Here is a 27,693-nt window from a genome sequence, read left to right as displayed (position 1 = left end):
TACCCTCATTCCAGTATTCTGTATGCGAAAAACATTCCATCCAGTTTGCTTAGCTCCAGCAATTGTCTGGTCCACTTGTACACAAGAGCATGCTATCCTCTGGCTTTATAAAAGGAAATAGTTGTAAAAAGAAACAGAAAATATTTATTTGAGATTGAGTAAATCAACAGAAACGTAAACGCCTTCATTCTGTCAGATGCAACACCCACTGCTCGTCCAGTGTCCATCTTGAACTCAGTTTTTTATTTTTATACCCCCCTTCCTGGTCATTTCTGATATACAGTGATAGGCCATTTCCACCCTATTCCAAGCAAACCGAGCAGGTCGAGTTTTCATTCTGTGGAGCCACCATGATATTAATAGAAGTTAATCATCCCCAGTGTCAAATGGGGTTGCTACAGATAAGAATTGCTAAGATGGTGCCTTATCAGGATGGGCTTACATCGGTCTCTGTGTTGAACTCATCTGAGAGGGAAGAGGCAGCTGGTCAGATTAGAATACTTGCTCCTATTTCCCTAGCATGTGCAAATAAATATCTATTGTGCTCCCTCTCTACCTTTAGGGTGGAAGAAATGTTCCAGAACAGCTGCGTTAGCATACAAAAAGTTAATTTCAATTCATTTATGTATGATTTGGTATCAATGAATGTCCAAAAGACATAAATTACTCCTTATTCCTTAAATAAAATATTTCATTATGGATTTATTAGTCTATTTTTCCTAATTAATCCTTATTTTTTCCAAATAGATTTAAATATTTTCATTAACCTTTAATTAAAATGTTTTTCCATAGTTTCTCATGCATTTCACTAGTTGTATGCTACATTTTCCATTGGCGAATAAGTTACATTTCATAAGAATTATTCTGAAATTTAATTTTTCATTAAAAGTTATTATTGTATATATGTCCGATCATAGATTGATTGGCATGCTGTGTATTGTAGTAACCTAATGTAATTGGACAGCATGGCTAAATAAAGCATTTCTCTCTTGATTATCATCTTGTATACCTTATAATCTTAATCCAAAAGTGTATTGAAGAGTTGTAAATGCTTAATATAAACTTTTGTAACTAACACCTTCCTTTCATGAGGAGTGGATGGATGTCAATGCATGCCTGGTGGGTCTTGATGAGCTGACTTAATATTATTTTTATTAAAAGATGTTCTAATACATTTCTGCAGATAAAGGTGTCATTCTGAGTTCCTTACATGAAATGGAAAGTAGCCAGCCCCTACTCTATATCTTTTTCAATTAGCTTTTTGAATCTATATTAGATTTATTTATAAATTTTGTATTTTAATGAGGTAAGAAAATTTTCCTTGTAACAACTATAATCCCTTTACACCCTTTTTATATTTATCATATTTATGGATATCCTTTTGTAAATCCATACTTTGATGAATGAGGTTTATGAAACATATACCATATTTTTTCCCTACTTATTTTTATAATTTATTTGTTTTTCTTGATTTATAAAAAAAAAATATAAAATCATTTTGTTTACAGATGCGGTTGGCACATGCGATACTAGCAGCCACGTTTCTTGCGATTTCAAATCAACGTAAGTTGAAATAGTTAATTGCTAACCACCATGTTAAGTATCTTCTTCCATTTATCTTTAAAAAAATATTACTTTATACATATTAATATTATAAAATATCCCAAAAGAACAACCAGAAACCCTTTTTCTATTCATATTCATCCACTTAGTAAATATCCTTATTATAATATGTTTCTTTAATGACAAATTAATCAATTTTTTCAATTATATTGTTATTACACTATTTATTTATTACTTTACTGTGAAACCTTAATAAATATTATTTTCTTCTTTTTAGATGAAATAACAAAGAGATCAAGTGATGGTGAGAAGAAAGTTGTTTGTTATTATACAAACTGGTCAGTATATCGCCCTGGTACTGCAAAATTTAACCCACAAAATATTAATCCATATCTCTGTACACATTTGATATACGCATTTGGTGGCTTGGACAGAGAAAATGGACTACGGCCTTATGATAAATACCAAGACATAGAACAAGGTTTGCTTTTAATTTTAATTATATATTTTATAGATTTATACCAATGAGTTTCACTTTTTACAGTTATTAAAGCAATTATTTTTTTTTAAATCTTAATAATTAAACAAAAAAAATGGGTTTATTATATTCATACTTTTAATCTATAACTGTTATAACATAAATATTTTAATTAATTGTAAGATTATTTATGATGATACTAATAAAAGAGATATTTAAGGACTTCATCTAATGTTCCTTATGCACTCAATAGAAGCTATACTATGTAAGGTGCTATAATGGCCTACTTAGCAGTCATAATTTTTTCTGTTTGTAGGAGGGTATGCTAAATTTACTGGCTTGAAAACATACAACAAGCAACTGAAAACTCTCCTTGCTATTGGAGGATGGAATGAAGGCTCTGCAAGATTTTCACCACTAGTTGCGGATGAGGAAAGAAGGAAGGAATTTGTGAGAAATGTAGTGAAATTTCTAAGGCAAAACCACTTTGATGGACTTGATTTAGATTGGGAGTATCCAGCATACAGGGATGGAGGAAAGCCTAAGGACAAAGAAAATTATGCTCAACTAGTACAGGTAAAATCTGTAATTTTATAATTATTTTAACTATTAATGTTGAAATTGAAGAATCATTATTTTTAAAATCCTCCTGAATATATAAGAAGAATGAATATATATATATCTAAGTTCAATTCCTTTCCAAAGATTATAATATGTTAATATAATATCAAACATGTATGTAGAATATGCATATGGAAATACGTAACACTAACCATAATATAAAAAAAAAACTTACTCAATTTAGTTTCAAAAATTCTCATCTTGTATTAAAAACATATTATTTTTTTACACCATTCCCAGTCATTTTCTTCTTTTAGCACTGTGCCTTGTTTCAGGCTTTAATTACAGTTAGTTAACTTGAAATTTATTATATAATAAATGTAAATGAAATTTAAAGTGATTATTAATGATTATTATTGATTTTTGTAAATATTGTTTCTTTTTTATATAGGAGCTTCGTGAAGAATTCGAAAAAGAGTCTTCTAAAACTGGAAGACCTAGGCTTCTCTTGACAATGGCAGTCCCAGCTGGAATAGAATACATTGACAAAGGCTATGACCTACCGAAACTTAACAGGTACCAGTTAATTTGAAAAAAAAAATTCATTTTTTCAACTATTTTATAAATAAATCAGTTATTATTTCTTATTGATTCCTTTCTTTCTTTTTTTACATTATTCCTTGAAGCACTAATTAGCTAATAAATAAACCTCATATCACAAAACAGTTATGAGAAGAAGATAGGTCACTAATTTAATAATTCAAAACTGTATTATATTCTTTGGGGAAATTCACAGATATAGTTGTTGTATTTATATTTCAGGTATTTAGATTTCTTTAACATACTCTCGTATGATTACCATTCTGCTTTTGAGCCATCAGTGAATCATCACTCACCTCTATATTCAATGGAAGAAGAATCCGAATATAATTTTGACTCTCAATTGACCATTGTAAGTTAGTTTATCACTTTAGAAGCAATCTTATTCAATTTTTTTTTAATAATCACTACTATTATTAGACATACTTAATGATATAATTTATTTTCCAAAACACACTAAATATAGTTTAATTAAATATTCTTGTGTTTCTGATAGGATGCTACAATAAAACACTATCTGATGAAAGGAGCTGATGCAGAGAAACTTGTCTTAGGAATTCCTACATATGGGCGTTCATATACACTGTTTAATCCTGACTCCACTGATCTTGGATCACCAGCTGATGGGCCAGGCGAACAGGGTGAAGCTACTAGAGAAAAAGGCTATCTTGCTTACTATGAGGTTTAGATATTTTATATTTAATAAAATCTTGTAGCAGCAATAGAGACTGATGTAAATTTATTTGTTCAAACTTAGAGATATAACTAGGAACTGGGTCTGCATAAATCTTGTAAGATAAAAAAAATGAGCACTAGTAGGTACAAGAGTTATTAGAACCATGGTGCAATAACAGAGTCAGGATTGTACCAACACTCTTATCACAGCAATAAGGCTATTGGTACAGTTGCACCCTCCTTAGTCCAGGTGCTCTCTTTTTGGTGCAGTATCCTGGTTGAATTATATACTTTGAGGCATAAGAAACAGTGAAAAGTCACTGGAGTGCTTATCGTCCCTAATTCTTATCATTCTAAATCATAAAATCAATATGGATATTTTAAAGAGTTATAGTTAATAGTACAATTAAATGTAATTAAGAATTTTTTTTTTATTCATTGAAAGAGATGGTAGTGAGGAGTGTAGTCAGAAATAAAAACTACACAATAAAGAATATTTAAGATTTTATGTGTGCTAATTAATCACCCTATGTTATGAACTCCTAAAGAGGAAATAAAGCGTCAAACAACAAATCAAATTATCATAATTCATTCATCAATTGATTTGAGTTTTTATATTATTTTTTTTATTACAATTGTCACTAAGAGATTAAATCTGGCAAAGAATCTGTTTTTGCTTGAATAAACTTAATACCAGAATATATATTAGTTTTATTCTTACGTTTATTTTGTAAAAACAATGTCAGTATTTTACAGATCAGTACTTATAAACAGGCCTAATTCCTACAAATCTAAATTTTTAATTCACTGAGAATATTTTGAAAATGTGATGCTAATAATGTAATCATTGCTAAGATAAGATTATGTCAACGATTATCACTGAAAAAGAACTCAACTACTGATTTTAAAGTATTTTTTATATTATATAATATTGTTTTGTTAACAAATGTATATTTTTTAGATTTGTAACAATATAAAGGATGGTTGGACTGTAGTTCAACCTAAAGAAAGCGCTATGGGACCATATGCTTACAAAGGTAATCAATGGGTTGGTTATGATGACGAATCTATTTCCAGGAAAAAGGTAAAATACATCTTAATATTTTTATAAATAATTACATGAATTTCAGAGTTATTACAACATGAATGATAAAACTACTAATATTTTCTTTTTCTTTTTTTTTATTTAGGCAGAATATGTGAATCAGAGAAACCTGGGTGGTATTATGTTCTGGTCTATTGACAACGATGACTTCCGAGGTAAATGTCATTCCCGTGCTTATCCTCTTATTGAAGCAGCCAAAGAAGCTCTGATTGGAAAGGGTGTCAGTAATAAGTTGCCATCCAGTACTCGGGGAGGCAAAACTACCAAAGCTGGAAAAATTAAAACAACTGCCAGGACTACAACGACTCCAGCTCCTCCACGTTCCAACACAACTCCTGAACCTCCTACTACACCAGACCCAGGAAGTGGTTAGTACTAACATTTTGTTATAATACAGAGTAAATTATTTATTTTTCATACTTTGTTTCCCTTTTTTAAGTAACATTATTAAATATGGTGAATTATAATCCATTTTCTATGTAACTAATTTTCCATCTTTAATCGTATTATTAATTTGAAAAAATAAACTATAACAAATGTCCTAAAGCTAGTTCTGATAAAAGTAAGTTTTAATATTTTTTAATTGTGCCACAATTACTTTTTATCTATTTAAAATTATTTGTCATCAGATACCCCTTAGAATAATATTTCCCTCATTTAAATAATCGAAATTCAAAATCTTTTAAAAATGTATATCTTGGACATTCTGTCTTTAGAAAGATTAAGGTCACAAATGTTCTAAATCTAATTAACATGGTTAGTGTCATAATCCTCACTCTATTTACATCATGCCATACTATTAATATGGATCATAAAAGCCCATCCATATTACTGATGCTTGTGCTTGTAAAACTCACATACAAAAGCTCTTATTACTATTATAATTATTACTAAGAATGACTCAAGAGAATGCGTATAATTTGACAGTTATCAGACCTGCAATAAGAATTACGCAAGGTATTGGAGGTTACACTTTTATGTATTATATTGTTTAATATATTGCTTTGTTTTGTATGATAGTTATGTTTATCGATTTATAAAGCTATGTGTTTTTCTGTTCTGTCAATTTATTTAGAGAAATTTTAATCAGTTATAACAATCTTATACTTTTTCATTATTATGTTTAAAAAATGTTCATTAAAACTTTTGATATTGCAGATTTTGTATGCAAAGATGAAGGCTTCTTCCCTCACCCAAGGGACTGCAAGAAATATTTCTGGTGCTTGGACAGTGGACCTTCAGATCTTGGCATAGTAGCCCATCAGTTCACTTGTCCTTCTGGTTAGATTTTATTGTATTTGCTTATATTTGATAAAAATATTACTTATTTTCATTTAGTAAAAATTATATTTTTGGTATTATTTTTAGGACTATTTTTCAATAAGGCCGCAGATTCGTGTGATTTTGCAAGAAATGTAATATGTAAGAAAAAATCTACAACCACAACTACAACAACTACAACTGCTGCTCCAAAAACTACAAAGGTAAATTATTGAGTTTTATTCCAGGCCCTTCCTCATAATTAAATATTATTAATTTATAGGCTATTATATAATATAAAATCTTTGCACCTATTTTCATATATAATTTTCAGTCTAATTGGTTTACAAAATATATATTTCTCCTGTGAAATGATTTTGAATGAGTTCGAAGATGAACTGTTCACTATCATTTACAAATCTAATAAGTAACTTGTACCAAAGAAAAGCTGCTTCTATAGGAACAAGAGCCCATTTGCTTCCCCTAAACCTACCAAGTCTTGATAATTTAATAATAATAAATCCAAAGAAGCTGAAGCATAAATTTTAGACTTTTTTGGCTTCTGTAAGTGGGTCAAAAATGTAGAATATAAAAAAAATCCAATATATAGTGTACAGTAAACAACTTTTTTATGGTATGTACAAATCTCATCTTGTGGGTGTAACAAATACTGATATTAACTTAGTGATTAACAATAAAAATAAATTTGTATAGGCAAGTCCTGGGAAAATCACTCTCCCACCGAAAACCACATCTCTGCCAAGAACTACAACTACTACTACCACCACAACAACTGAGGCCCCCTTCGAGGAGGATGAGGAGGAGGAAGAAGATAGAGATAATGCTGAAGACCCACAAGCAATTAAGCAATTGATAGCACTTATAAAAAAACTAGGTGATTTATTAATCTCTTAAGTTTAATTTAAAAAATAATTCTTAGAACAAAGATGTAGGACCTAATCTCTATCTTGATCTAAAAATATTATTTATTTGTTTTCTCTTATTAATGCTTGTAACTCAGTTTTTCTTTGTTTTTTTTCCTTGTTTTTTAAAAATATTCTTCTTCAACAAAATTAAATTATTATAGCCCTTTTAATTTCTCATTTCTCATATTTTTATAGTTATGTTTATGTTTAATTTCTTCTATAGTTGAATTTCTGTAATATTTTATCAATAATTTTCCACCTAACACCTCAATCGGTATTTTTAACCTTCTATCTCAAGCTATATGTAAGGTTGAATGAAATAAGTAATTATAAAAATTCTGGTGCTGTATGTATCACACAACTTTCATGTACCATCCTACATTGAGTAGAAAATAACTCACTCATTTGAGAACAGATATTTTTATATTATTCACTGTTACAATACTTTTCCATACTAATTTTCAAAATAAACCTTTCAGTTTAACGATTGACTAACTCAAATTTCAACAGTTCTCAGGAAAGTACTTATATTAATATTTATCGGTGCAAAAGATAACTGTTTACTAACATGTACATTCTTAATTAATTAATTTACATTCAATGCTAAATTGTTATAGAATTAGTTTTGAAAATATTAAGAATAATTTTATGGAATTAGTTAACCTGTCAACTGAAAGACATTTATATATACAGGTTAAGTGAAATTAATAACTAATTATTTAATTATTATGGTGACATGGAATGAAATGTTACCAAAAAACAAATTTAAAACTGAAGACATCAAATGGTCAAATATTATAAGATTGACTCAGATGCATTATCATTTCTATCAAGTTATTTTAATCCATTATACTATCTCATTCTCATTTTTATACATTCAATAACAGTATTCTCTTATACCGTAAAATATCCTTGTCAAAACTTCAAATAATTTATTTGAAGTGAAATATATAATATAAATATGATATTTTTGTAATCATATTATTTATTGAATTAAGGTGGTGTGGCTGAACTTGAAAAACAGTTAGAAGCAAGTTCTGGCACTGATTCAACAACTCCTGCCATTAGCAAAAGTCTTTATAGGAAAGTGCTTAATTCTGGTACATCCAGGTAATAAATTTTCCTTTAAAATATTATATCTTATCAAAATACTAATAGCAACATTAAATTGTCTAATTTTGGTATTTTAAACTGGAGTATTGAAAATAACACTATTCAACCAATAAATGCAATTAATTGAGAAAAGACTTGGTTAGCTTTGTCTATTGGTTCCAATTTGATAGAATAATTTTTTTAACAAGAACTATTAAAAAATTTGATATTATTTTTTGTGTGTGACATCAAATGAAGGAACTGATTTCATGATAATTATGCAAATTAAAATGTAGATGATGTCTTATATATCAAAACCCATTATCTATCCACATTTATTTCACAGCTTTAATATTTTTTATTCATCTCTTTGGTATTATTTATTATTATTTAAGTAAAAATACAATACATTTAATGCTTATATTAATCAATGTTCGTGATTTGAATCAAATCTTACAATACATCAAGTTACAATACATTAAGTAATAATAATCTTGGAAACCCTTTTTAACAATATTTTACTTATTGTGGAAAAATAATAATATTGTAGATTTCCATAATTTAAATATCTGTCTTATTTGAGAATGCTAACTGTGTTCTTTACTATCTATGTTCAGTTATAAATATATGGCGAACTTCCTCCTCCGGAACTCTATTCTCTCTACCTTAAGCAATGCTCAAACCCTTCCCTTGTTTAAATCCCGTCTGTTTAACCACCTTTACCTTCTCCAAACTGAATAAATATTATACTGATCATAGTTAAGTATTATTTGTAAATAATGAATCTCCTTTATTAGTACTTGTTTTTGGGCCTAAAAATACTCACTACGCAATTATAGTATAAGTGGCGAGTAAGCATAGCTACACTGTTTTCAACCAATGTATTGTTTAATCTAAAAATTGTACCAAAGGGACTTTTTCACAGAATAATAAACTATTATTCATTTTTCTTTTCGTTTTATTTCATATATTTGTAAATGAGATTTGTAATAAACTATCAAGAAAATTACAGAAAAATCACTCAACAGATAGGAGGTTATAGGCTTTTTTCTCAATAAGCATAGGCTAATAGCTATAGAGCTCACAGCTGTTTACAGCTCTGTTTCAAAAATGAGTTTCTCTTAAGTTATGTATTGCAATATTATAATTTATTTTTTTATTTTCACTATTGATATGGATGCAATCTATTTCTTTTTTAATAATTATTTTTAAAACAATCAAAACGTTTAGGTACCAAAATATCCAAAGAAATGGACCATCGGGGCCTCAAAATGAGGGTTTACCCCGTGAATCACCAAGATCTTCATTCCGACGGGACAAACCTCAATATGTCACTATTAGAAGAGAAAGGTATTATTGTTATATTTCTTAAAAATTATATTATGTATTAAAAATATTATTCAGACAATAATATTCATGTAGTCTTTAAATAATACAAAAGAATTTTATAAATAGGAACAATATTTGTAACTTATTCTAAATTAATTTATATGAATCATGTTGAATATTGGATCATGATGATGGTGATAAATATTTAGAAAAAATTATTAATAATGGAGTAAAAGAAAATTGGTTCCTTTTATCTCATCTCAATATTTTTGGCTTCTGTTTTACTTAATTACAGTAAATGTTTGTCTCTTGAATACGGAGGTGTATAACAAAACTTCTTTTTAATGTCAATAATTTTTGATAACTTTTAACTTTGTGTGCTAACAGGCCTAGTACCACTACAGAAAGTTCTGATATAGTTTATGCAGAAGTAGAGGACGATGGTGGTGTTGAAGAAGAAGATGTTAAAGAAGGAGTAAAAGAAGGTTTTAAATATAAGACAATAAACCGAAACCGTTTTGGCCAAAACTCTGGCACATCTGGAACTGAAAAACCAGAACGACCAAAATACCAACCTTCTGAAAGATTTAGGTCAAAGCTTCGTACTGAAGAAGTTCCTAAAAATGAGGAAAGATCGACTACATTGAAATATACAAGTATTTTAAGAAGTCGTCCCACTACTGCTGATTCTTCTGCAACTACATCTAAGTATGTAATTTATAGCTAACTCCATTTTAATTAGAATATTTGAGTTGTACATTACATATTTATTAAAACAAAATAGTTGATATACATTTTTAGTATACTTCACTTTTTTATTATTAAAGATAAATAAATATTTTCCTCTCTCTCTCTTCATCGGTATCAATTTTTGAAATACATTTTGTAAAAATAAAAATTATATTTTCATTTCTTCTTGACTCTTAACCAGGGCAAACCAGAAACCTTATTAATTTTTTTTTCTGTTCATGCCTTTTAGTATTAACTTCTTAAATGCAATAAATTTCTGACATAAACATTTATCAATTTCTCAAACATTTTTTTTTAACTAAAAATAATTATACTTTCATGTTTTTATCTTATAGTATGCCTTGCTTTGAGTGAATATAAGTTTTATCATTTTCCAGAAATTAACAAAAAAAAAACTCGATTTGTTCTAAAGGTACACATTTTATTTGGATAGATGAAATTTTAAAAAAAACCAAATAATTTCTTTGAGGTAATATAATCTAACCTCACATTTCATTTCACTGTGTACAGTGACAAAACAGCAAACAGCCTCAGACACTCCTTTTCTGAAAAACAGGAAAATAATTATCATTGTTTATTGTTTAAATTAATAATCTTTGAATTTATATATTAATATTATATATTAGCCCCAATAGTCTGGATAGGAACCATAGACAGATGAGGGATGGATTTGTTTTTATTAAATTTTTAGATTAAATTTATCTTGTTAAGTAAAACTAATAAAAATTGTAGTTGCATACTGTAAGTGAGGGGAATGTTCAGTATTTCATCCTCTTTGTAATGAGCTATATTTCAATATTGTATCTTGATGCTTCACTGATATAGTGAGGCTAAAAATGGAAAATTTAGCACCAGAAATGAAATGATGGCTAGTTTTTGAATATTTCAATTAAAATATCTTGAAAACTAATATCATTATTATTAATAAATATTATACTACTAATACTAAATATTATGATCAATAAAATTTTAATACATTATTTTATTTCCAGAAGTTTTTCTTCTGTAGGCCAGTCCCAAGGCTGCCACAATTGTTTTCATTTATATTATTAGTTTAATTTATTAATTACAAAAGTTTTAACTATTTCTTATGAAAACTTAAACCTCTTATTTCTATGATATATACTAATGGTGTGTCTTTTTACTTAACATTTTTACTATTTATAGCAACTGGACCTGAAGCATGAAGTATTAATATGAAATTAATAATTCAGTAATGAAGAAGAAGAAGAACTACTGTAGTATCTCTTTCAAAAAGAGGAATTTTAATTGAAAAGCTTATTTAAATAGCGTGGGTGTTTTGAAGATAGTGAAACAGCTCAGTCTATAATTTTATCTGGGAAATACATTATTATTGTATACTGAGATTTCTAAATTAATTTGATTTCAGATTATCTATGGTTACCAAGTGAAGAAAATAATCCTGAAAAAATATTATTTCTGTATAAATTAAAAAAAATCCCTAATTTCATTAAGTTAGCCCATAATTGTGGGTGGACTTGAATTGTTGAACAGGTTGAAATTATTTTATTTTAAAATTATTATTGTTTTTTCATTAATAATTAATTTATTTTTATTTTATTTTAAATGTTTGGTTAAAGGTAAAATTATTATAATTTTTTTAAAATACCTAACCTTCCAAAATTTGGTTACCTCCTTTCATGGGTAAATGGGGACCTTTGGATAAGATAACTCAGCTAAATTGTTTGATAGATATAATGAATAAATAAATATAATTTATTATGATTCTATCTTATTGATGTGATAGAAAAAAAATCCAATCAATTCCAAATTCTTCAAAAACTGTTATTTAATTGAAAAAACTAAACTAAAACTGATTGTTTATATTACCTTTATTGTAGGTAAAATTATCATCTTATTGCTAAAGATTCTATTATTTAATATTTATTTACTTTTGTCTTCTTTCCATAATACTACTGAATTTTGTTTTATTTTAATTAATTTCTTATATTTTAAATTCATTAAAATACTTTTTTATTTGCATAAAAGTAGGAACTTATGTTTAAAGAAAAACTGTTCAAACATTGCTACCTTAAAAACCTTTATTTAAATGTTGGTAATGTTTACATTGTTTTAAAACTTAAGGTATATTTTTTATCCTAGTATTACACATTTTCAGAATGCCATCAGTTGATTGTTTCATTTGTTTAATCTAAAATTATTTTTAAAAAAATGATTAATGATTTATCTTATAAATTATTTTTTCTATAATATAATCTTTTTTCTTTCTTCTTAGGTATGTTATTCTACAACGCCAAAGAACTCCCAAACCCCAGGCTGAAGAGGATGTGGCAACTACAGAGAATGAGCTTAATGATGATGAGGAGGTAACCGAACATGTTATTGAAACAACAACCCCACGCCCTCGAGTGAAGGTGAGTGATGATGTAATTCCAACAACCATCACTATACCTACATCCACCAGGGTTGTGACTCAGGTTGTTGAAGGGGCAACTCGGCGACAAAGAGTTCCCCTCTCAAAACTTAGGAATCTTATTAAAGATTTGGAAAATTCAGTTGTAGATTTATACAATGTAGAAAACAAATCTCTCTCGACAGAAGGCGAGACCACAGAAAGACCTCTGCTACATGGATTTCACCTCAGAAGACCTGATATAATTGTCACAACTACAGCCAGGACAGCACCTGCTTTTCTTTCTCAAAAGAGATTTAGGCTAAGAACAACTACAGAACAGTCTGAGCTTTCTTCAAGAGGGCATTTTGTGCCATCAAATGCTAGAAGCAGGACTACAGAGTCCAATCCTACTGATACACAGCCACTATTTACACCAAATCAACAGGAAGAAAATAGTGAACAGCCATCGGATAAAGGTGGAAGTGACATTCGTTCATTTAGCAGTGCAAGAAAAAGGTATCCACTAAGCAGTCGATTTCCTTTGAGGAGAAAGACCAATGAAAAATTGTATAACTTAACAAATGTTAGCAGTCATCCAAAGTCTGAAGATGAGGATGAACTATTCATCAAGGGGGATTCTCGTGATACTAATGTAATAAGAAAACCAATTTTCAAACCGCGATTTCCACCTAGAAGGGGGCCAACTACTCCTGGTCACATATCTTCAACAACAACACTGCCTACCTCTGAAGACATTGTAACTGAGCCAAGGTCTACAACTTCAGTAGCATTGGAAGATTCTACAATTGACGAGTTATATCAAACAGGAAGCACTTTAAATGATTTAGCAAGTGATACACTTACCAAGGCCAAAACTGATAATGTTGAACCAAAAACTGAAACTGAATCCAATTCAGCTGAAATGGTTACTGAATCATTTGTAAAAGAAAGTACGACTGATTTTGATTTAGAAACTACTATGGGCTTAAGTAATAATGTTGAAAAAAATGATTCTCCAGTTTCAACACCTAAAAATGTCATTAGAAACAGGTATCCCAGTTATTTAAATATAAATAGGAGATCAACTACTACTGCCACTCCAGAATTAAAAGATATCGATTTAATCCCTAAGAAAATAAAAGGAGGAAGACGCTTTGAAAATCGAGAGGATGATAAAACTTTTGCAGTAATTAAAAACACTGGTGTAGGACCAGACCCATCTGGAAGAAAAAAAGTCATTTTACGAAGAAGAAAACCATCCCTTGCAAATGCAACAGTACCCATCAGTGATAATGCTGTAAAAAGTAATAGAAACAGCGTAGTAATCAGAAGGAAAATATCTCAACATGTGGTTAATAGCACTAACAATATCTTAGAGACTGAACCCTCTCGGAAACCATATGTTTTAAAACGAGGTAGAAAAAAATATGCAGATAACATTCAGAATGATAAACCATCCCAACTCACGGATAACTTAGCCTCTTCTTCGAAGGAGGGTATCAAATCGAGACTCTATGTAAACAATCAAATTAAATCAAATCCAGACTCTCCACCAACAAATACATCTTCCATCAAACATAAAAGAATAGTTATCAGAGGTAGAAAGAGGTTTAATGAAAACTCAAATGTTACAAGATCTGATAAAAACAATATAATAAAAGATTTAAATGATGGTCAGATCTTTGATATTAGAAAGAATAATAAAACAGAAATTTCACAAGACAATACTACTAAAAGCGGTGAAACTGTCCATAACCATAAACACAAAGTTCGTAAAGTGATTAAAAGGAAACCTATTAAAGATCTGGAAGTTGAAGAAACTGGATCACTAGATAAAGCGGGAAGCTTTAGAAATACAAGTCCTCTAAACAGTCCAAGTCAAATTAAAGAAGCCAATGCGGCATCTAATGAAGACTTGACTGTTGAATTTAGTGAAGACGTCATTCAGACAAGTAGTGGAGAACAAGAGGTATGGATTAGAAGCTAACCTTTAACAACTGGCATGAATGCATATATATATAACAAATTAAGTGTGTTTTAAAACTCATGCTTGTTGATTTAATTATATATTCTTTAAATCTGTATTATCACAGTGTCAAATATATATACCGCATGAATTTGAGCAGTACTTGAGCTCAGTAGTACTGGTGATTGGAAGAAAGGTCTATGTTTCTACAGGTACAAATTCTACTTGTCAAATTTCCTTACTAAAACCTACCCTTAGACGGTAAATTTAAAACTTATAGAGAAAAAAAAGAAATGGAAAAATAACAGCATTAACTGTCTATATTGTCTAGCATGGCACTCTTTGTCGCTTGTCCATTGAAAATGTTTTAACAGCCAGATCAAAACTCTGGTGGCATGTATTTTATTTTCTACTGCATACAAATTCAAAAATGAGTAAGTTTTCTCATTTCTAATAATCTTCTTCTCCTTCTCTTTTCTTTATGCTTAATGTGTGTTTATATGTGAACAAAACAAAACAAATCAAAGCATGGTGTTATACAAATTATTTAAACAATCTCTTCTAACATTATATGTTGTTTAACATTGTAACACCTTTCTCTTTCAACTACTATCTTATTACTTCTATGTTTGTATCTTTATACTTGTTCTATAAACATGCATGGAACAGTTGTAAACTAAATAATGTCCATATAATTTCTACATGGTATAAACAATTAGGGTAGTAACACATGTAATATAGTCAGTTAGATTTGTGAAGGCAGATGGCAACAGGTGTGTGGAAGTTCAGTGTTGTCAGATTTACAACCCAACCAGTATCTTCATCCTGATGTTTGGCAACCCTGAATCTAAGCCATTGGTCAAGATCAGCCACATTCCCCCCACCATAATTTGCTCATTTGGCTTCATAAATCTTCCTAACTATATCATAATTTTGTATATACTTAAGATATAATATAAAATTTAAATACTCAATGCTTTTATCTGATTACTATAAAGCAGCCTAATTTTAATTTGTGTATGATAAACAGAACTGTTCCTCTTTTTAATCCAGTTTGTATTGATATCTCTAAAAAATATTCTGGTTTAAAGATATTGTTTATACCCAATTTTACTAGCAGAAAATTGAAAAAAAAAATCTATAAATAATATGATTTTAGATACAAACCAGAACTCGGCGACCATTTAGAAAAACGATTGTTCGTGCACAGACAACTACCACTACAGAAGCACCCACAACTGTAAAGCAGCGTACAACAATTGAATCATTAAGGCAGCGTTTGAATCGTTTTAAAACAGAGAGGAACTTCTCTAAGAATTCAATTACATCTCCTAGTCCATTTTCTAAAGAGTTTACATCAGGTGAGATTTCATTCATAAAATAAAAAACCACACTAACATTTTTCATATTAATAATGATTACTTTTATTTCTTTTAAATACAGATATAAAAAAAATAGGTTAAAAAATCTATGGAAATGGACTATCTAAAAAAATTTATATATTTACCAAAAGTATCAAAATTTACAAAAAATGTATATCAAATTATATATACATATATGCAGTAATTGAACAAAAAAAATAATAATAAGTAATGAAATAAAATTATAAGATCACAAAATTTAATTAGGAACGAACTAAATACCACAGTTTCATTATAAAATAGTTTTGAAAATTCTACTTCACTTTCATTTAGCTTATCTGAAAACAGCTCTGAAGCTCTAGCATAAAGCAGCTAGAAGCAATACACATTTGGAAAAACAAATTAGCAGGAAGATTAGATCTAGAATAAATGGGTTTTGAGCTAGAGAAGTAAAATTATTACTGTGTTATGCCTTGTCAAAAAATCTTGAACTATATGCAGACATATTTGTTTTTTAAAAGAGTATTTTAAATAGAATTTTTCAGACTTGTGAAAGATCAACCAATTTGGTAAATTTGATGAAGTACTGTTAGGAGGTTTTGAAAACTACATTAGCTTTTTTAAATATTCTATACCTAACTTTTTTCTTAATTTTTAATTCTTATGATACATATGTAAAGTGTGTATGTATGTATGAAGGTACTAATTTATTTTTTGTTCTAATATTTAAATTAAATGTAAAGGACCAAAGGAAACATACTTAAATAAAACTTTCGGAAAACATTTAATTTTAATTTTTTTATCTTATTTTAGCAATTTCAGAAAATCCCCTACAAACCAGTAAACCTGTTAGGAAAGAATTCAGAAAGTTAATCAGACCATTGCCTTTCGACGACTCACAACTTGATGCCAGCCACGATGTTTCAAAGAACACACCTCAAAATGAAATTAGGATACGTAAAGTATCAAAACCATTGGAACAAGTTACTGAAGGATCACAGTTCTCCGAAGAGTACACTGATGAAGAGCCTCTAGTACTACCCGATTTGGCTAATGTTGCAGTTGCTGCGATACAGTCTCTGGCTACGTCATCCCCTATACCAACTACTGAGCAATGTATGTATCATATTGCCATTATATTTACTTTTTTTAAATAAAAAGTTTTATTTAAGTTGTTAAATATACACATTTATCTCAATACAATTCATGGGCATTCTTTGGCTTGTGACTGAACATCATAGAGAAAGGAAATCAAACCGTCATTTTTAAACTTAGTTTTTTACAAGATAAGTGTATAAGAAACATTGATAATAGATTAGTGGATGCATCTTTTATTTGACTTGAAAATTATTTCTGCTAAGTTTTTAATATAATATCTATTAATTATTTGTTTGAGAGTGGGTGAGCCTTCACTTGATTACCTCTAATAGGAAACACAAATAAGTAAAACTTGTGCCAAGGTTTCAACCTAAATTTGAGGCCTTTCTCAGTGCTGAAAAAAAAAGATAATATCCATAATATCATGAAAAAAAAAATTGTCAAAACAAAGTCTTAATTTCTTATTATACTAAGAAAATAGCAAATGATACTGCAAGAAGATGAATATAATATTGTATAAGTAAAAATTTATACAAAAAAACAACAAAAAAAAACATTGAAAATATTTAAAAAGGAAGAACAAATTAAAAATCTATATGTAAATAATGAAAAAATCGAAATTAACACAATGAGCATTGTGGGGAAGTAAATGATATAAGTGATGAAATGAAAAGCACTAACAAAGTAAATATGTGATTTCCAAAGTTACATAGTTCAAAAGATAGTAAGTAGTAAAATTAAAAATGTTAAGACATGATAAGTATAATTGATTTTTAATTCTTTTATCTTTTTCTAATATTTAAAATTTTTTTTTAACATAAATTCTAACTTTTACAATATTATATTAATCTTTTTCTAGTATTATTCTTTATCTTCTTAATTCTTTGTTATACTGTTTTTTTTTTATTCATTTGTGCTGACATTTTGGCACACATGGGAATATATGTGTATTCATGATCTTATGGTTGTTATTTTTATTTTTTAGCCCTCAAATTTAGGCCGAAACATCAGCACAAATAAAATAAGTTTTACTTATTTGTGTTAATTATTACTGACCGTTGAGGGTGCGGTCAGTAATAGCGTACATATTTAATCTAATGTCATTAGTAATAAATTCATTAATAATATAGTTAGGTTTTAGGTAGATTTCACTATTTGTCTTCCCTGTCTCAAATACATGCAGTATCATTTTCTTAATTTTTTTTTTATACTTACAGATTTCAACATTTATCATTAAATGCTTAAATATTAACTGTTTATGCTTTTGATAAAGTCTATAATCATGATCCTTATGATGATAAAGTTATAATGATAAAGTTCTTGGTGATCTAATAAAATCATCAATTTTAGATAAATCACCAACGATTGAAAGAACTACTCGGAAGGCGATTGTACGGAAAAGACCAGCTGTTAGACCTACAGTTTCTACTCCACCTAAAAGTTCACCACGGCCTTTTGCAAAGGTTCACTATGATGAGTATGAAGATTACTTTGCAGAGCCTGTTGATGTACCACTTTCTGGGAAAGTAAGTAATTCATTTTTGAAAAATTAATAATATTAATTAATTAATGCATTGAATAATATTCAAACTATCTTAAGGAATCCCCTACGAGTCCATACATTTGTTTATCTTATATGAGAAAGGAATATATGAATCCTTTTACTTTTGCCTTCAATCTACTTGATTTTATTTATTTGTACTGATATATTTCTTTATTGCCATCAAGGTGTAGTAAAAACTAACAAGAGAGTTCTAATCATAAAAAATTGAGAAAAATATAAAAATTCAACTCCTTCTCAGTTGCTTCAAAATCATTACTCTTATTTCCTTTCATATTATTTAATTTAACAATTTATTTGCAGGTCAGAATACATAATGATGGCTACATAGAATGTTTAGATATAGGAAACTTCCCTCATCCATTTTCTTGTCGGAAATTTATATCATGTGCTAAAATGGAAAACTCCAATTTACTTGGATGGGAGTACACATGTCCAAAAGGATTATCTTTTGATCCCATCGGAGGAATATGCAATTGGAATGCCGGACTCGGGTGCAAAGAATAATCAGTGACTGATAAACATAACTGTGTCTTGGTTTTTTTGTGAACTACATATTGTAGATTTGTTTCTGTACCTGATAGGGAAATAAATAAATTCTTAATGTGAAAATATGAAAATGGTACAGACGACTTTGTAATAATTCAATTTCTGAACTAAGAACACGATTATGGCATGAAATATCAAAGTAGCTATCGATTTTTTAAAAATATTATTTTCCTTTAACAGGCTTGTTTTTCTTTAACTGAATTTTTAAATATGAAAATTCGAAAAAGTTTATAAATTGAATTATTATATCCTAGATTATTAATTTTTATTAATGAACATTGTATATAAAAGATATTCGGGGCACAATATGAGGTAATTGATAAATGCAGCAATCTTAATTATTTATTTATGTATGTAAATATTTCAATGTGAATCATTGGTGTTTAGTTGAAATATTTGTTCATCATTTAATAGTAAGAATAAATAAGTGTAAAAATTACTTTTTTGATTTTTGTTTATTCAGTTAGTTTATTTTTCACTAGTCAAGTATTATTTATTATTATATTTAAACAAATACAATTGTAAGTGAATGAAAAATGTATTGTGTGATGTAGGCATAAAAAAGATATATAGCAATCATAACGTTGACGATTTGTTTTAATAATTTGTAATCACATAATATATGTATCGATTTATACATTTTCATCAGTGATTTATGCATGTAAATAAAAACCATTTTTTATTATGATTTTATTCCCTACCAAATTCTTCCTGATTATTTAACTTGTCTCAATATATCATCTTTAATTAATGTTTCAGGAAATTAGTAAAGTACTATTCAATATAATTCACCATATTAGTTAAATGAATTACATATTATATATAGATCTGCATATATCAACATATACATCTAAAAATTTTATAGTGAGAATGTTCTATGTTAATTCGGCACCTAACTGATTATATCGAATGAAATCTCTTTTTATTTGTATAGCATTAATCTAATCATTAAAGCAATCCAGTCCTATAAATTTAGCAAAATATGTTTTTTGGGTTATTTAAAACCATTTCAATAAGTAACCTTTTTTAAATTATATCTTAATAGACCCTATTACGAAAAAAAAAAAAAAAAATATATATATATATATATATATAGGCATATTCTAACAAAACATTGGCTTTGAGAGAGGGATAATTGGTTATTGATTGATATATTGGTTGCAGAAGAATTTTAATTTTCAAACCCTGTTGGTTTTACCTGGCCAATCCTCAATTGGGCAATATTCACCGTGCAAGAGAATGAACCATGCTTCATCTTTAAATTGAAAATTCTATCCTATTATATAAATCCTACTATAATTTATCAATATTATATTCACTTATATTTTATCAATGTCACTCCAAAGATTAGCATTTCATTTGATATACAATTGCAAAGATTGTAGTTTGGAAAATTATGAAACAAAGCCTACTTAGTAAGTAATATAAACTGGTTCTAACTTTATATTGAAGAACTGTAAAACTAAAATTCTTTATTTTATTTTAATTAATGTTTTATTCTCCAACAAAATTTATATTATAGTTGATCAACTTTCTTCCACCAAATTTTTAAACCTCTAATATACTTGTTGAATAATTAAAAAAAAATCATAAATTACTAACCTACAATTTTTTCCGTTACGTTGATTATTACTTAATAAATATAATTTATTATTTCATACAAAATTGAATATAAGGGCTAAGCTATGGTTATGGTCAATCAAACCTATACCAGGAGGTATGAGGAATCAACCAGTATTTATGTAAAAAAATGTTTCATAAGTTATATTCAATAATTTTTTCAAGAATATTTATTTCACCACACAAATACATATTGTTCCTCTATATCAGTATCAGAAACAGATCCATCTTTGGGTTTTATAGCAAATTGAAAAAATTATTGATATGGCTTATAAAACACAATAAAAAGAAGTTGGTTGGTTTTTATTACATAAGTTTAGTACATAAGAGTTCACTTATAACCATTAGGTTATAAAAAACCATGTTAATTATAACATGGTTTAGCTTTTATGACAATGTCTAAGTTATTAAAATAGAATTGATACATTGCTTCTATTAAAATATAATTGATACATTGCTTCTATTAAAATATAATTGATACATGGCTAACTATGGAAAGCTTGAATCTTTTTTTAAGAGAAGGTACCACTCTTGTGAAAAGAAACTTATTTGAGTAAGTTAGGATCCAAGAGTATGAATATAAATTTTACAAATAAGATTTTTATCTGCTATCTACCAGTGACTAAACCAAATTTACGCTTCAGTATTGAAAAAATTGTGAAATTAACAATTATTATTAATTATTTCAAAATTTTATCAAAAGTGAAGCATATAGGCACAGGAAAAAGGTAGATAAAAATATAAAATTTTATTTACAAAATTGTGTCTTTGTGAAAAATAAATATGAATTATTAGACTAAACCATCAAATTCCTCCAGAATCCAATCCTTTGTTCCTTGTAAAATTTTATTAGGGATCCAAGGAAACCTAGTACATTTGATAAACAAGTTAAAATGTAACTTTTGTTTTAATAATTTTTGTTGTAATTTTTAATTTAATAAAATATTGTTCTTGTGTATATATAATAAGATCGATATAATACAAACAATAAATTGATAGAACAACTTACTATAAAATCTATTGAAGTGAAGCTATACCAATCATGGATTTTAGATATTTTATAGATCCTGAATTCAAAAATTAGCAGTGCTTTATCACAAAGTTTGATAGCTATTTTTTTTTAGCCACATTAAATTAAGGGAATATTGGTTTAACTACCCACCTAGGAAAAAGATGTCATAAAATATGAAAAGAAAGTACTTCAAAGTTTATTATGAATTTTAAGCTAGCTCATTATTTTAATTAAACTTCATGAAGATATTAAGTTCAATGTAGATGATTTTTTTTATTAGCCTAATTGAGAACCCGGTATGGATATTTGAGGAACTAATTTGTTAAATCATAGGCTATTATAGATTTTAGGTGTAGTTTTATTGTAAGTTTGAATTTATTGAGTAAATGTTAAAAAACCACAAGCATTATCTTATCATTTCAGTCTTTAAATAGAATGATAGATGAATTAAAGGATTAAGAAGATGGTAGATTAATGAAAGATCAGGTTCAGAAATGTTAATTTGTAAGAAGAGGAATTATAAGATTAAAACTCTTGCTGGCACAGGGGCATGGGTAGCAATACCACTTCCCTGAACATTTAAATCGTTTAAATATCTTAAGAATTGATATATGACTAATAATCAACAGTTTAAAGTCTGTAGTACCACTGAGGAAATCCAAAATCTTGCTTAAATGTAAAATATAATAATTAAGTTAATGTTCATTGAGATTCAAGGGAATCTGCCTAGATTAAGGAAAAAGGTAAAATTTCAAATTGTTAGTATTAAGTTTTAATTTAAAAAATATTGTTCTTGTATATATAGTACCAACCAATCAAGAAAAGTAATACATCAATTTCATTGAGATAAAAAAAGAAAAAAAAAAAAACAACAGTAAATAAGTAAGAGGGTGCCTTTTTATAAAATCTATGGAAATAAAGTTAAACCAATTTTTTTTTCCAAATATTATTTATTTCACTCCAAATAAAGAGAGAGCCCCAAGAAATAATTATTTTGTTTTTTTATTTACTGGTTATCTTGAAGAGGGTTAATAAGATTACTTATGAGTTTAGTAAGCTATCTAATAGTCCAACAAAACTACCCATTTGCAGAAATGTCAGCTATTTTAAGAGTGTTTATAATTCATAAATGCCTGGAGCTTCTGTAAATATGGGAAATAGAAAAAAATTTAATAAATTAGTTTATTAATTCAAATTGGCAAAAAAAAAACCTTTTAATTGGAAAATAAAAAAACCTTTATTAAATTGTATTTATAAACTATGAGAATAAGGAATAAGCCATAAAATAAATTAATATTTGAGCTACAGAATATAAAGAAAATCATTAGAAGCAAACTAAAAATAAAATTTAACAGAATTCATGAATTATAAATTTTCCAGCTGAGTTAGAACTAAAAATAACTCAAAATAATCGTGTAAACTACTTTTTAAGATTCATATTTCCTTCTATACACCAATTTGTTAATTGCAGTTAGAGAGTTGGAATTAACTACATAAAATACTGAAGAGATATATTAATTACAATGATAAACATTTATAATTTGATTAATTACTATTTATTGACAATGAGATGAAAGTCTAACACTCAGAATTGGGTTTAAAAATGAACCAAAATTATTCTAAAACGTTATCAAAGGAACAAATAAAGGATATTTGAAGTTTAAAAGTGTTTGATTTTCTCAGCAGTTCCGTATATTGAAGAAATATCATGGATATTTTAAACCTAATGAATAAACCAATGAGGAAATTATTCCTTTTAATGATAGATAGCTATTGGATGCTTGTTCAACAATTAATACATAATTTTAAGAAATAAATCATTTTATCTTCTATTAGTATCATCTAATTATCTACTCAATTTATGTTATATATGTTTCCAAGCTTGTTTGTTATTATTTTATTTTTTTTTTTAATTTGAATTGAGGTTGTTATCTCATTTTTGTTTTTCAGTCCTGATGAAGGACTGAAATTCAGGTCGAAACGTCTGCACAAACAAATATGTTTTACTTATTTGTGAAACAATTCTGACCGCACCCCCTGATCAACTTCTCCTCATAATTAATAATTTTGTAACCTAGTTAAGAAAACTATTTAATGGTGAAACTTATTCAGGTTATAGATACTAAATGATCATTCAAGTATTTTATATATATTTCTATCTCAAAAATACTCCTCAATCCATTTATCGGTCATACTCATTACCTAATTAGAACTATTAGGAGCATCACGGAGTCATTCGATTAATTTAATTGATAAGCTGTAAACAAAGATATCAGAATTAAGGAGAAAGGGAAAGCAGTGGAGGGGAAAGGCCATGGGATATTATTGGATTCGTTCATCATCGGCCATCTTCGACAACTTTCGGCCGTATCCCACATCTCATCTGGCAACCTCAGTTGCGTTTAAAACATGCCAGTGTAGTGGATTGTACTCGTGTTGTGACAGTTATTCTACTTAAAGCTATTTTTTTAAATTTTTCTCTTACTATAAATTGATGTGTTAAAAAGTGATAAAGAACTTCAACCACGCATCTTCGAAGGGAAATCTTCACAGGAAGTTTGAAGGTCACTAAATTTACCACTTCCGATTTAGATTAAGAATATTGTATCGATATTAAAGTCAATTTCTGTTTAATGAGACTTCTTTTCTGATATCAAATATTTTCTGTCGGTAGCTTTTTTTTTTGGTTATATATGGTGATTAATGAAAACTTAAAACTGTAATATTATTATCAATCAGTTTACAGTGGAATAGTTTTATAAACAACTCCTAAAAGTCTTTTATGAAGTTAGTCATTTTATAGATGTATTTAAACATTCAAAGAATTTCAGCTGGCATGAAACGACCGTTATATTTATAAACATTCCAAGCTCTGGAATGTGTTTACTGCGTAAATAAGTTCTATACAATCAATTTCTTTCCGATAAGGATACAATTTAGTGATAGTTAAAGCTATCGTATGTTTACGTTTATTGCTGACTGGAACTGTTGAGATAACAGTTCGTGACTGTACGGTACCCCCATTCAGAAATGAATTACATTTTTATTTTCTGTTCAAAGATTTTTCAATAAACTAAATAAATTGGCCCATACCAATTTTTAAATGTATAAATTTCTTCACAATAGTATTTTACTTAAAATTCACTCAACAATTTATTTTCAAAATTGATGGTTTCTTCATCCCATTTAAATAAAATTAAAACACAAACCATTTCAGAGGCCTTGAGGTAAAAGGCAAATAAATGAGAATTTTATCTGGTTCTTTAGTGACAGATGTTATGATAATTACAAACGATTTCGTAAATACATACTACTTATCTCAGTTTAGGAATTTTATTAAACCAATTTACGAACAATAATAGTCATAATATTGAGTTTTGATAGAAATTAAAGCCCTTAATGACTAAGTAGAGCTGTATTACTGTGACTTGCTGTGTTGTATGATCCAGATTTTTTCGTTCAACATTTCAGTAATACCCGAATTCATTAAGAAACAATATTTTTACATGCAATTTAATCAGTTTATAGCAAAGAATAATTTTGAAAATTAATTAAATTGTAGTCCCTTCGATAAAAAAAAATCCTTTAATGAAACTTTAGATATCTTTTCTTTTCTTCTGCTCGTTAGTAATATATTTTTTTTCATTCTTATAATCTTATTGAAAAAAAATAAAACAAAACCTGCCCAAAATCTGACCTTGCGATACGTAGCCCAGAATGGGTTCGTTAACCCCCTTCCCCAAAGTAATTGAATTTACCTGGCCTCACTACTGTATTATTGTGTTTCCAATAGATGTTTTTTTGTTTTGTTTTTTAAATAAATACTTCATAAAACTTTGTGGACAATGTAGATTACCTATTAATCGATTGTTTGTAATTTGAAAACACCAATCTAACCCAGAATCTGATTTGTGATCAATCAGTAACTTAGAGATATGAACCAATAGGTTCCTTGAGTGCCCCTAAAAATAACCCGTGCAGCAGAGTGCCATCACTATGGTCGTATTTTTCCCTAATTTTTATTTGGAAAACAGATAAAAAATGATTTAATTATGTTCTTTGTGCTTTAAAAAAATGGCGACAGTAAGAGAATAAAGTTAAGACCACCAAAAGACACTTCTTTTTCCAAACAACCCAATTAACATTAAAGTTTTCAAAACTCATTTTACAAGAGTTCTGTAGAGGTGCAAAAATTCTTAAAAAGGTTTACTAGGCCAGCGATTCCTAAACGTTTTTCTGCGCGGCACCCTTGTGCTAAAATAAAATGTAGGCTCCGATGTTAGATAACAAAAAAAATCGCGGTACCTTTGTTGAGCTAAAAAAAATAAATAAAAATTTCGGCACAATTATCCATAGAGTGGTTGAATATGTAGGAAGAAAAAAACACAACAAAAGCAAATGCTGGAATGCTCTAAATATATGCTTTTTTTTGTAATATTTTGAGAAAGTGTCATTTACGTTTGAGGCACCCACTGTACTAGGGTTTAGTGATGATTATATATTTTATAATTACAATACATCTAATAATTTGAATTATTTATGCAATACAGTGCATATGTATAGTTGTTTGAATATATTCGTATAACTTTATATATCCTACAAATGTATCAAATTTAAATCATATTATCATCGTCAGAATCGGAGAAAACTTGTCTTTCTATACATAAATGCGTTACCTCGCAGTGGTGCTTAGTATATTTTCACCAAATTTATGTAAAATATAATTAAACGTTTTCTCTTTTAGGAAAATTACAACTTTTCAATTATTTTTTTGACTGAACAAATTTAAATTTTATACCTAAATCTGTCCAGTCAAAAAAAAAATTAAAAAGTTGTAATTTTCCCAAAAGAGAGAACCTTTCTTTGTATTTTTCATAGCTATTGGAAATGTACTTAGCATCACTGTGAAGTAAGTCATCGATATATTATCTATCCTAATAGGTATTATATTTATATAATAAATTTAAATATATTATATAACAAGGATTCCATAATATATTTATCGCGTCTTTCAGAATATATTATCTACTCTAATAGATAATATATCACTGCTTTGCTTGAATAGTGATACATCTGACAAACAAAAAGTTTTGATTTCATTTAGGATTGAACGTGTTCCAAAGATAGCACCGTTAACTATGGGTACTTCGACTACTGAAGCCGTCCTACAGAATTTCCTAAAGCTGTTAGGGTTGTTACAAATTAACTCCTGTCTACGGTACAATCTATAGAATACCTCAAATAAAAAATAAAAAAAACTAAGTTTTTTTTTGTGTGATGTGCCACCATTCAAATAAAGCAGGGATATTTAAATCTTACAGCTCTGAATACTAAATTTTAAAATTACCTTAAAACAAAAAAGGTTTTTAATAAATATTTATACTGGACGAAATTTTGACTAAATTTCACTTCCACTTTGATGGTACTATATTCCTAGAAATCAACCCTATATACCGAATTTATATATATATATATTAAACATTGTTTTATATTTATTTATATCAGGCATCCTGGACACCTGTAAAAACCTCTTATAATGGTTTTGAAACAGGATAAAATACGTCTCAATCTTCTGTGCCAATTAAGATTCTAATAATAGATATTATGTTGATTATTAAAATTAATCTTTGGGAGGACTTGGTGTAATTTTTTCTTTAGTACCACGGTTTATTAATAATACCGATAGTTCTAGGAAGACACTGTGGAATTTGAATAGTCCTTTTTAAATGGTTTTATTACAGAACCATGAAATTTGAATATCATTAATGAATACGCTTCAATGAACGTTAATTATAAGAGAGAAAAAAGGT

General features: G+C 28.1%; 2 protein-coding genes across 2 annotated transcripts in view; both read left to right on the top strand.

Annotated features, from left to right (window-relative positions):
- The window catches only part of Cht6 (Chitinase 6), a 194,646-nt gene extending 174,710 nt beyond the window's left edge, over positions 1-19,936 (top strand). Inside the window, exons 3-21 of the mRNA XM_067048667.1 lie at positions 1,509-1,563; positions 1,841-2,044; positions 2,358-2,617; positions 3,054-3,178; positions 3,425-3,554; positions 3,699-3,884; positions 4,839-4,961; positions 5,068-5,350; positions 6,141-6,263; positions 6,351-6,466; positions 6,957-7,137; positions 8,167-8,278; positions 9,491-9,610; positions 9,977-10,297; positions 12,597-12,735; positions 15,842-16,043; positions 16,857-17,159; positions 18,492-18,667; positions 19,006-19,936. Of these exons, the coding sequence (XP_066904768.1) occupies positions 1,509-1,563; positions 1,841-2,044; positions 2,358-2,617; positions 3,054-3,178; positions 3,425-3,554; positions 3,699-3,884; positions 4,839-4,961; positions 5,068-5,350; positions 6,141-6,263; positions 6,351-6,466; positions 6,957-7,137; positions 8,167-8,278; positions 9,491-9,610; positions 9,977-10,297; positions 12,597-12,735; positions 15,842-16,043; positions 16,857-17,159; positions 18,492-18,667; positions 19,006-19,209 (3,363 nt within the window). The 3' untranslated portion in view covers positions 19,210-19,936. The remainder of the gene's footprint in view (positions 1-1,508; positions 1,564-1,840; positions 2,045-2,357; positions 2,618-3,053; positions 3,179-3,424; positions 3,555-3,698; positions 3,885-4,838; positions 4,962-5,067; positions 5,351-6,140; positions 6,264-6,350; positions 6,467-6,956; positions 7,138-8,166; positions 8,279-9,490; positions 9,611-9,976; positions 10,298-12,596; positions 12,736-15,841; positions 16,044-16,856; positions 17,160-18,491; positions 18,668-19,005) is intronic.
- Positions 19,937-24,305: 4,369 nt separating this feature from the next.
- hfw (leucine-rich repeat domain-containing protein hfw) overlaps positions 24,306-27,693 on the top strand; it is a 40,159-nt gene continuing 36,771 nt past the window's right edge. The window contains exon 1 of the mRNA XM_014422216.3: positions 24,306-24,447. The gene's annotated coding sequence lies outside the window, so the exon portion shown is untranslated. The remainder of the gene's footprint in view (positions 24,448-27,693) is intronic.

This window comes from Halyomorpha halys, unplaced genomic scaffold, assembly GCF_000696795.3.
Source record: "Halyomorpha halys isolate HHAL.00 unplaced genomic scaffold, Hhal_1.1 Scaffold20.1, whole genome shotgun sequence".
In the NCBI taxonomy this organism is placed as follows: Eukaryota; Metazoa; Arthropoda; class Insecta; order Hemiptera; family Pentatomidae; genus Halyomorpha; species Halyomorpha halys.
Note: the sequence above shows the minus strand (reverse complement) of the source record. Positions and strands in the feature narration are given on the sequence as shown.